Source organism: Hippopotamus amphibius, chromosome X (genome assembly GCF_030028045.1).
Source record: "Hippopotamus amphibius kiboko isolate mHipAmp2 chromosome X, mHipAmp2.hap2, whole genome shotgun sequence".
Classification (NCBI taxonomy): domain Eukaryota; kingdom Metazoa; phylum Chordata; class Mammalia; order Artiodactyla; family Hippopotamidae; genus Hippopotamus; species Hippopotamus amphibius.
The window spans coordinates 45,303,928-45,315,651 of NC_080203.1; the positions used below are offsets into that span (position 1 = coordinate 45,303,928).

At 49.1% G+C, this 11,724-nt stretch overlaps 1 protein-coding gene across 1 annotated transcript; it reads left to right on the forward strand.

The window, feature by feature from the left end:
• The first annotated feature begins 260 nt into the window (after window positions 1–260).
• On the forward strand, window positions 261–11,724 carry LOC130841996 (glycine receptor subunit alpha-4-like). The gene is made up of 7 exons (XM_057718642.1): window positions 261–671; window positions 4,313–4,443; window positions 4,712–4,779; window positions 5,427–5,650; window positions 5,778–5,860; window positions 7,677–7,817; window positions 10,726–11,724. Exons 1-7 carry the CDS (start codon window positions 601–603, stop codon window positions 11,166–11,168), a joined length of 1,161 nt encoding a protein of 386 aa, XP_057574625.1. The 5' UTR covers window positions 261–600; the 3' UTR covers window positions 11,169–11,724.

An 11,724-nucleotide genomic window follows, 5' to 3' on the forward strand; every position in this document is an offset into this window, starting at 1 on the left:
GCTAGGGAGGTGGGGGAAGCAGGGCAGTCCGCATGCACGCCTCCAGCTGGAGAGTTAGAAGCTGGACAGAACACCTCCAGTCCTCTCCAAGCTGCAGCAGCAGCCCAAGCTCCTCCCCGGCACACAGCACACAGGGACTCGCTCAGAACCCCACTCCAGCTGCCGGTGACTGTGCCTTTAAATTGCTGCTTTCGGAGGGTGCATCTCAGGGGGAGGTGGGAGGGAGGGAAACATCTTCCTACAGTCTCCCTCCTCCCTCCCCTCCAAGACTCTCCAGGATTTAGAGAGTGATTGCTGCCCAAAAAGAACCTCCTTCAGCACCCCGGCAGGCAGACTGAGGCCCTCCGGAGCCCCAGGAGAGCCAGAGCATGAGCTGGTAGGGTTATCTGTGTCAGGATCACTTCCAGGAGAATAGTTCTGGCCCCTGACAGGTGAGGACTGGGCAGAGAAGAGAAGAGGAGAGAGAGCACGCCGGCCCTCCTTGGGTTCCTTGCAAGCGGCCCAAGTAGGAAGAAGCCTCTGTACTTTCGGTGTTCCCACTGGGATATCCTATCTCACCTTGGCAGCCAGGCTGAGAAAGGACTCCAGGGTCCCCACGGGATGACAACTCTCATTCCAGCAACCCTCTCCTTCCTTCTCCTCTGGACCCTGCCAGGGCAGGTCCTCCTCAGGTGAGCTGAGTGGGGGTGAGAAGGAAATGCATGCAAATACCGACCAGGGGGTAGCAGGGGCTCTGGCACAGTTTCCTTGAAGTTTGCAAAAAGCCCACAGTCTGGAAGGCTCCAGGGGAGGACACACCCTCCCCCAATCAGATCCCAGGAGCCTTTCATGAAGGATGTCAGAGCCCCAGAGCCGGTGGGAAGGCTTCTGCATGGGTGAGAGCTTCCTGGGCCGGGGTGGCTGGGGAGAGCCCCGCAGCACAAGCCATCTGTCCTGCCATGCAGCCCTGTCTCCCTACCAGCTTGGCCACATGCTCCTCAGATCCTTAAAAATGACACCAACATCTGCCAGCTGCTCACGCAAGAGGTTTCAAGGAGCTAGGATTTTCCCAAAACCATATCAGAATGAAGCCAGGCTGACCACACCTTGGCCCCTGCAGCCACCCTACCCCGCCCGGGGGCACCTGGCTGGTCACTGTCCCCGGAGGGGCACTAAGTAGCCGTCATTTCCTGGGCTTGGGGGCAAGACAGGCTTTGGGCTCCCTGAACATGGCCCCCCACCCATTCCCTCTTTCTCATTAGACCAGGAGCCAGTCTAGGTGGATAGGGTGGGCTGAGGAAGAAAGATGGCTGTGCCTTGGGCTGAACTGGTGACACGTGCCTCCCAAGGTGGAGGTGGGTGAGTGCCACCGCAGTGGTCCTCCTCCCCTTCATTCAAGGAGCACACCAGGACTGCCTGCCTCTGAGGAGCCTCCTGTCTCACTGCTGGCAGACACATTAGGGGGCAGGCAGACAGGGATGTGGTGTGTGTGTGTGTGTGGGGGGGGGGGTGGTGATAAACTTCTTCAGAGTGAAAAGCAGCCCAAAGTGGAACGGCAGCTCAGCTGGAGTTGATAGGAGGACGCAGGCAGAAGGGGGCACCCAGCTGGTGCTTGCTGGTCCTGCTGGAGGGGAAGTTGCCTCAAGGCCCAAGCTTCAGTGGCAGCATTCCCACTTGAGTGATTAGAGCAAGGCAGGTCCTTAGGAAGTCTTGAGACCAAGTGCTTCATTGTACTTATGGAAACTGAGGCCTAGAGAGGGCAAGTGACCTGGCCAAGGTCACTCAGATACCCAGTAGCAGAATCACAGTTCTCCCCCTACCCTACCCCAGGGCCTTCCATGAGAAAGATGTTCAGCTCTGGAACTTCCTGAGGCCTGCCAGTGTTTGGAACTTTCCAGGAATGAAAGGGAGGAAGGAGAGGCCACACACACACGGTGACTCTGCTCCCTGGAAGCGGGGCTGCCACGGGAGTTGAGATCCAAGACAGCTGAGCCCACAGCCGGTCCCAGGTGACCTGAGAGTGGGGCTGAGGAGGGTGGCAAGGGTCTGGCTGCTCCATCTGCAGGCTCCGGGCAGCCTCCCGATGGGCAGGTGGCAGGTGGCCAGCAGTAGCACCTGGCCAGTGTGGACGCCCCATGGTGAAGCCATGGACTTCTGCTGGCAGCAGCACCTCCACCCGCCTCCTTGGATTTTCAGAGCCTGGTTAGCCATCTGCTCTGGCAACCCCTGCTCAGGGCCAAGGTGGCCTCTGTTCTCAGGGTAAGAGTTTCCTCTTGCTCATGGGATTCAAGGAAGCAAGACTCTAGTGGTCACGGTGCGGCTACCACTGGCCTTCCCCCATTCTGGCTCCTTAGCAGCCAACCCTGGGCTGCTTGCATCACAGTATTGTGGTAGATGGACTTAGTTTTGAAGTCAGTAGCTTTGGGTTGGAATCTCGGCTTTACCATTTAGGAACTGTATGGTCATGAATGAGATGTTCCGTCTTGCACGCCTCACCTATAGAAGGAGGATAATAATAGTACTTAGTGAGAAGATTGATGTGAGAGCTATACTAGATAAAGTGTTTAGCATGGTGCCTCAGCTATTTTTATTACTCTGTCAGTCACTGGCAGGTACATAGAATTACTGGGAAAGAGGAACCTGATGGCTCAAAGGAGACTCAGACACAGAAGGACAGCAGTCACCCCACCTCCCAGCCCCAGCAGGGCAGCAGCAGTAGTGGCAGCAGGGGAGCTGGCTCTGGTGATGATGGCAGGATGGAGCAGGAGGCACAGGGCCCAGCCAGGAGTCCAGCCTGAGCCCCACCCCCACCCTCAAGCCCTACTGAGCTCCTGGTCCCTGGTCTAGCTATTGGCTGATAAGCAGACAAGCAGGCACATGGAAGGAACTTTGCTGCTCTTAGAGGGAAACTTGTCAGGGGAGAAGGGGCTGGCCTCTAGACTAAGCCAAAGCACACTGGTCCCCTCCTCAAAATGAAGCTCTTAGGGAGAAAAGATGAGAGTTGACCTTCACAGCATAGCCACTTTACTGGGAGGCTTTCCCGTGCTCCTAGAGCTCTGCTTTCCTGCCTGTTTTATTGCCAAGGAGAGTTTACCTGCCTGCAGCTGCCACAGCTCTGAACTGAGGTCCAGCTTAGAATTTAGCTTCCCGCTGGAGCAAACTCCAGAGGCCAAACTGCTCTCTCCAGAAGCTGGGTCCCAACCCCTGAGGGATCAGCATGAAGGCCAAACAACTGAAACTAACTGCTGTGGATGTAAATTGCCCTTGAGCCCTTCCCATCCTTGGCTAGGCCAGATGTGCAAATCGTTGCCGCAACCACATTATTTCTGTCACTCTTGTTTGAGTGTGTCCAAGGCACCTTCGGAAAGAGAACACTGGATGAGGCCTTAGTGTTGGGTTTGAGTCCTGATCCTGAGGCCTGTGTCACTTACCAGCTGTGAGACTTTGGGCAAGTCACTCCTCTTTTGGTCAGTCTATCTATATCTATATCTATATCTATATCTATATCTATATCTATATCTATATCTATATCTATATCTATATATCTATATCTATATCTATATATCTATATCTATATCTATATCTATCTATCCATCCATTTATTAGATTCCACAGTGAGATCATATGGTATTTGTCTTTCTCGGACTTATTTCACTTAGCATAATACCCTCCAAGTCCATCCATGCTGCTGCAAATGGCATTATTTCATTCTTTTTTATAGCTGAGTAGTATTCCATTGTGGGTGTGTGTATATACACACCACATCTTCTTTATGCACTCATCTGTTGACAGACACTCGGGTGGTTTCCATGTCTTGGCTATTGCAAATAATGCTGCTAGGAATCTTGAGCAGGGACGGGGTGCAGATATTTCTTCAACATAGTGATCTCATTTCCTTTGGATAAATACCTAGAAGTACAATTGCTGGATCATATGGTACTTCTACTTTTAATATTTTGAGGGAACTCCATACTGTTTTCCACAGTGGCTGCACCAATTTACAGTCTCACAGATTATTCCTTTGGAAGCCTCAGTTTTCTCACCTGTAAGATGGAAATAACAGTTTTTATCCCTATCATGCTGAAGATTTTGAGGGCAAAAAGATCTAATATACGTGAAAGCAGTCTCCTAGCACTAACCATTGAGCTGCTGTGTTGGCTTATGGCTGTTTCTGTTCTCATTTTTCAAGTGGGCACCTAGAAACCCATCTCCTAACTCTCCTGCCTGATGGGGAGACCAGTCAAAGTGGGGTGGAAACAGGGAAAGAGAGGGTCTGTGATAAGGGCAGAATGCAACTGATCTCAGTTATTAATTCTTTCTCTCTCTTGTCCAGGGTGGCCTTGGCAAAAGAGGAAGTTAAATCTGGGACCAAGGGGGCCCCGCCCATGTCCCCCTCTGATTTCCTGGACAAGCTTATGGGGCGAACATCTGGATATGATGCCAGAATTCGGCCCAATTTTAAAGGTAAGAAACATTCATCCTACAAAAAACCCTTCCCTCCCCACTCCTTTTGGGGGCATACTGCCAAACCAGCCCCCATTGTCTGTCTCAGGGCCAGGAGCCTGGAGGCACAGCTCAGAGGAGTGTCGCCTCCCCACTGCCCTGGGCTTGTGTGCTGAGCACTGCCTTCTCCCAGCAGGGCCCTGGCCTCAAGCTCAGGGAGGGAGTCTTGGAAACTTCTCCCAGATTCCTGGAGTATCCTGACAATATGACTGTGCTTTGCTACCCTTAGGCCCACCTGTGAATGTGACCTGCAACATCTTCATCAACAGTTTCGGCTCCGTCACCGAGACTACCATGGTAAAGCACCTCCCTGTTCCCCACTTCCACTCTGCTGTGAATGGGAGAAGCCCACCAGATAGCAAGACTTTACTCCCTCTGCCAACCTCTCCCTATTTCAGGGTCATGGCTGAAGCCATGGAATGTCCAAAGTTGGTCACTGGGAGTTTATCTTTCCCCAGTGCAGGATTTTAGTGGCTAAAGGCAAACTAGCCTAAGCAGCAGATGGTTGAGTTTGGAAGGTAGCTTGATGCATAACACAGGCTTTGAAATTGAATGAACCTGCTTTCAAACCCTGGCTCTACCATCTAATAGCTGTATGACCTTAGGCAGGTTACTTAAATCTCTCTTTGTCTCAGTTTCCTCATCTGTAAAATGGGTATCATAACAGCACCCTCCTCTCAGGGTTGACATGAGATTTAAATGAGATGATGCATATGAAGAAAGCACTTAGCAGAGAACCTAGCACATAGTAAGTGCTTAATAAATGTCTTTTCCCTTCCCAGCTTTGCCATATCAGCCCAAGGCAGGCTCCTCCAGTGGAAAATGCCCACTGCCCCTGATATGCACTCCCAGCATTTCCTCCTCATGGTGCTCCTGCCCAGGTAGGCTTGCTAGGCCCCTCCAACAGCACTGCCTCTGATGGGCCCATCTCTGTCCCCTCCCAGGACTACCGGGTGAACGTCTTCTTGAGGCAGCAGTGGAACGACCCACGCCTGGCCTACCGAGAATATCCCGATGACTCGCTGGACCTTGATCCTTCCATGCTGGACTCAATTTGGAAGCCTGACCTGTTCTTTGCCAATGAGAAAGGGGCCAATTTCCACGAGGTGACCACAGACAACAAGCTGCTGCGCATCTTCAAGAATGGAAACGTGCTCTACAGTATCAGGTGCAGCTGGTGAATGGCCAGGAGAGCTCGGGGCAAGGGGTAGAAGCTGAGGGGTGGGAGGAGGGTCCCCTGTGCTGTGCTGAGCCCCAGTAAGCTGGCCTAACTGCTTTCTTACTCTCCCTGCCAGGCTGACTCTCATTTTATCCTGCCCAATGGACCTCAAAAACTTCCCCATGGACATTCAGACCTGCACGATGCAGCTGGAGAGCTGTAAGTGTCCCTAGACAGTCACAGAGCAAGGCCTGAGATACCAACTAGTTAACCCCATGCCATGATATCCCAGACAGGAGAAGGGCAGCCCAGAGTGGGGAAGGACTTCCCCAAGCACGCACAGTCAGCTCTTGGCACAGGTGAGACTAGAAGCCAGGGCTCACTAACACCAAGCCCAGTGTGCTTTTCCATCCCCATGCTATTGGCGGGTCTGGCTGCCCCACGGGGCTGGGGAATGGGAAGGCGCCAGCCTTACACACAAATGTGCTTGTGCTGGATGTGGAGGGCCATTTGCGAGGTACCTCCTCTGTCCAGAGATATGTTCATTCTCATAGTGCTTGCAGTAATTCTACCTTTACTTCCCCAGAGTTAAGACATTCAAGATGCCTATAAAAATCCAGAGTTGGCAGGAAGAGGGGAGTCTTTGAACCCTGATCCCTTGTGAACACAGATAATTTTTTTTAATTGAAGTATAGTCGATTTACATGTTGTGTTAATTTCAGGTGTACAGCAAAATGATTTGGATATATATATATGTACCTATATATATATATATATGTATATATATATATATATATAAAGAACATGTGTATATTTTCAGATTCTTTTCAGATTCTTTTCCATTAGAGGTTGTTACAGGTTGTTATAGAGGAACTGTATTGAATATAGTTCCCTGTGCTATACAGTAGGTCCTTGTTGTTTATCTATTTTACATATAGTAGTGTGTACAGATAACTTTTGTGGAGAGGTGGGAGAGGACAGTTCTAGGCATAGGAAAGTGCCCAAGATAGCAAAGTCAGCCAAGGGCTACCAAGGGCAGAGAGTGCCAGCCTGCAGGTGCTGCTCCAAGTACAGAGAAGCTAAAGGATAACAAGCCTGGACCATTGCCCATGTCCATTCCTTTGCCATCTCTTGGGCAAGTGAGACTGTGAGATCAGGAGATATCCATTTGATCCTCAGAGAAGAAGTCTTGCCAGGCTGTTTCCAGCATATAATAACAATGACAGATAGAAGGTGTCCTATGTGGTCAGCTTTTTAGAGTTCATAAACCACCTTCACATCCAAGTCCTCATTACCCCCTCTGAAAAGTAGTGGAGCATTTTACAGAAGGGAAAGTGACTTGCCCAAAGTCACAAAGCTACACTGGGCCAAGGCCCTACACTGGAGGGACATCTGTGAGCCTTAATGTTTCTGCTCCCATTTCTACCAGATGTGTGAATATAGTCATCTATGTGGAAGAGCCTTCACGAACTGCTAGCTATCTGTGAGCAACTTGGCATTTTCTATGTTAGCTCTCAATTTGCCCCAGTTCAGGGCTCTGGCTAGGAGTCTGTGGTATGCACGTTGTCCCATGCATGACTGGCAGGGTATAAATAGCTCTTTCCTCCCTGGAGTGAGGTGGCAGAAGCCCCAGCTCTGAGGCTGGCTCAGCTCAAGACATGTGTCGGTACACATGCTCACTCCCCTGGGTTTGAGATGGGGCAGGAGGTTCCCAGCTGGGTTCCTTGACATCTTTCTAAGCCTTTTGACATGCTTTCTAGGTCTGCCAGAATAATTTCTCTGTGGGCCTTTCTAAAGCTTGAGGGCCAGGTAGGAGAGGAATCTGGAATCTTTCTGATTTACCCACTTAGGCTGGACCCATAAGGCAACTGACCAAGTACGCTCTTCAGAATGGTTTTCCTTTCTAAGATGAGCATGAAACTCCTAAAATCCAGGCCTTACTCCTCATCTGTTCTTTCCTGCCAGTTCTAGTCCTCTCCCTACCCCCACCCAATACCCCCACTCTACAACCCTCTGCCATCTCTGTCACTTTCAGTTGGCTACACCATGAATGACCTCGTGTTTGAGTGGCTGGAAGATGCTCCTGCTGTCCAAGTGGCTGAGGGGTTGACTCTGCCCCAGTTTATCTTGCGGGATGAGAAGGATCTAGGCTATTGTACCAAGCACTACAACACAGGTAAAAATGCAAGATCTTTACTGGCTGTGGGCCACACGAGGGCCTCCAGATGGGAAGGAAAGGGACAAGACAGCTAGCCACTATTGAAGGTCCAATCTGTGCCAGCTGTGGTGCTAAATGCTCCATATGTCTTATCTCATTATGGTGGGGGGGATCAGCCCCATTTCTCAGAAAGAGAAAATGGAGGTTCTAAGAAGTTGAATCAGTTGTCCAAGTCACACAGCTAGTAAATGGCTGATTTAGAATTCAAATCCAGATCTGTCTAATGCCAAAGCCCATGTCCTTGTCCCAATCACATGCTGCAGAACAAATGGGCCTGTGCCAGCGAGTGACAGGAGTGTTCCACCTGTCCTGGGGCCAACTTCATGTGGAAAGTGGGGAATCTACAACTGGGAGTAGTCAATGACTACACTGAACCAGGAGAGAACAGAATTCACGTCACCAATTGGCTTACCGTCCACACCTCCTACCACTATCCCCACTGCCCAACTCTCACGAACTGGCTTGGTTTCCCAGGTGTGAAAAGTGGGCCAGAAAATGGAGAGGCACTGCTTTTTTGGCCTGAGCATCTGCCCCCTGCAGCTTCCCTAATTACTGCTGGTTCCTCATTTCCCCCCGGCAATTTGGCTATGAAGAGCTATGGCCCTGAGATAGGGACCAAGCTGAAGAGGGGAGACCCTGGGTTCCTCTGATGATGTGCTGATATGCTTTGGGTGCAACCCTATGAATATGTGTGTTTGTGTATGTGGGGGTGCAGGTAGTTGGAGAGAGGAATGAGCCATTGAATTTAGAAAATGCTGCTGGGAGCAGAAATTGGTATAACCATTTTTAGGGGAAAAAACTGGCAATTTGTATATAGACCGGTGGTTTTCAAATTTTGACATGCATTGTATTTCCCTGGGGGGCCTGTTAAAATATTGATTCCTGGGTTCTACCTCTCAGAGATTCTGATTACATGTGCTTGGAGTGATGCCCAGAAATCTGTGTTTGAACAAGCATCCTGAGGATTCTGATGCAGGTGGTCCAGGGGACACACTAAGAAACATTAGTCTGGAAGGTAAATTTGTTTCCCTACCTATTGATCCAGGAATTCCACTCCTTGGAATTTATTATAAGGAAATACTCCAAAATATCATACTCCCAAGAGGGCTCCTGGGTCACTGTTTATACTGGCAAAAACTTGGAACTGCTCTAAATATCCACCAATAGGGCAGAAGTTAAGTAAATTACATAGTGCATCTGCTTGGTGGGATGTTATCCAGACGTTTAAAAGACTGCTTGCAAGGTGCTTATATCAACATGGGAAAGTACAGGTGGAAAAGACTAAGATTCAAAGTTGTATACACAGAATGATTCTATTGTAGTAAAAGAAACAAACCAAAAGCATTTGTTTAAAAACCCTAGAAGGAAATAACAGTTTCTAAAGCAGTGTGATACAAAGGATAAGAGGAAGAACTTTGGAGTCAGATGGAGCTGAGTTTGAATTCTGGCTGCATCATTTACTAGTTGGGTATCCTTGAGCAACATAACAATCTCTTTGAGCCTCAGTATCCCTATCTGTAAAACGGGAAATAATAATTTTACCTACCCCAAAGAGTAGCTATGGGATTTAAATGAAATAAACTATGAATGTCAGGGCACTTAGTAGGGGCTTGACAAATGTCAGCTTATGAATATTACTATTCTTTCTCTACTTCTCACTTTTTTTCTATGCTAAACAAGTGTTAATTTTGTCATTGAAAACAAAACCACTATCACACACGCGCGCACACACACACACATACACACAAGGAAGGAATGAGGAAAGAAAGGAAAGAAAATATGGATACCTAGCAAAAACATGTCACGGCAAGAAGCCTGGGGTAGGGTGAGGTGGGGTGGACTCAGGGAAGAATAGGAGATCACAGCATCACATGGCATGTCAAAGCCGTAATCAGTCAATGATGAAATCCCTAACCTTGAGGAATCAGACAGGCCTGCTAAGAGCAAACCTAAGCCAGAATAAAATAACAGTATACACATCCTCTGCTTTTTGCTTTGGTTATCCTAAGCGTCTGCTGCCAGGAGAAGCTCTGAGGTAGTGTTTTCTTAGCCTTGGGGTGTGGGAAGCAGGGTAAAGTGAAGATGGCTGGCAGAGGAGGTGAGCATTGGTACGTGTGCCCGGGGCCAATGCACTTTTTGTTGGTGGAATAGAATGCTGCTGCCAGATGCTCTCTGGGAACCCACTGCCCACGGTCCAGAGCTGGTCTCTGTTGGACATTGTTTCCAGATGTTTGCTATTGGCTCTTCTTATTTGCTTAAGACACAGGCAGTGTTTATCTCAGTGAATTGTTGCTGGAGAGCTTCAAGGGTCCCAGCACACACCAGCAAGGCTGCTGGGATTTGAGTGGAGTCTACGCTCATTGTTTTTTTAATCATGAAAATAGTACCAGCTACCTATGTGTGCAACACATCAAATACATTATCTCATTTAATTCCTACAACTGCCCAGTGATGGAGTCAATATTGCTGCTACTCTATTTTACAGGCAAGGAAACTGAATCTTTAAAAGCTTAGGTGTTTCGCCTGAGGTCACACAGCAAGTGAGTGGAAGGTTCAAGATTCAAACCCATAGTCTGGCTCTGATTCCGTCCCACACTTAATCCTCTAGCAGTGCTGCCACAGGGAAGGCCTTCTGCTAGCAACTAAAATGCTGAGAGCAAGAGGTCAAGTCCTTGATGGCTGCTCTGAGAGCTTCTTGAAAACATACATCTGGTGCTCCCTGGGACCATTTTGAAAGGCTCGTTTATTGCTGCAGCTTAGGTACCCAGAGGCTGGCCCACAGAGATAGGGCTGCCCTAGTCCTGCCTCTCAGGTTCAGCTGCAGGCTGGGGACCTGGGGCCTGATATCTCACCTCTTTCCTTGCAGGGAAATTCACCTGCATCGAGGTAAAGTTTCACCTGGAACGACAGATGGGCTACTATCTGATTCAGATGTATATCCCCAGCCTACTCATCGTCATCCTGTCCTGGGTCTCCTTCTGGATCAACATGGATGCTGCCCCCGCCCGGGTGGGCCTAGGCATCACCACTGTGCTCACCATGACAACTCAGAGCTCTGGCTCCCGGGCCTCTTTGCCTAAGGTTAAGAGACATGCAAGTGAACTTGCTTGCCATAGAGCTCCCCATTTCTCATTCATCCCGTTCCCTCCTCCTATTTTCCTTGGATTTAAGGTAGAGAAGAGCCATCAAGCAAGAGCAGGTGGCCTGCATCCTCTTCCCCCAGAACATACCGCTAATAACATTGCTAACAGTGTGGAGGCTGGGGTTGTAGATGCTGTCTGGCTGGGGAAAGAGGAGAGACAGTGCTGACTTACTTTGACTTTCATCAGGAAATACTAGCATGTCCAAGATCAAAAGACTCTTAGCAAGTAGAAAGTCCTGCTCCCTCATGGTACAGATGAGGGCATTATAGCCCAGAGAGATAGAATGACTTTCTCAAGGTCATGCTTCACAGGCAACAATCAAAGAAATACAAGGATTTTAAACTGACATCCATTTCTTGCTATGTCAGAAATCGGATACTATTACAAAGTGCTCTAGAGACAATGTCCCTTCTTTTGGGGTGAGAAAACTTTCAGGTAGCAAATAGCAATTAAAGTCAGTGGACTCTGATCATCTAGGGCCTGGTGATATTTTGATTATGCAGAGAGATTTGTGCTGATGGGACTGGGCCTATTCTCCCTGCCTCATGTCTTCATGTACTGAATTTAGAGGTCGTCACCTCAACGTCCTTACAGTCAGCAAGGCTCTGAGGAAATCAGGGAGCAAGCTCATTCATTCATTCTATAAATATTTATTGAGCACGTACTATGTACCAGGCACTGTACTAGGCCATAGAGAAATAATGGGAGACAAAAACAGCACA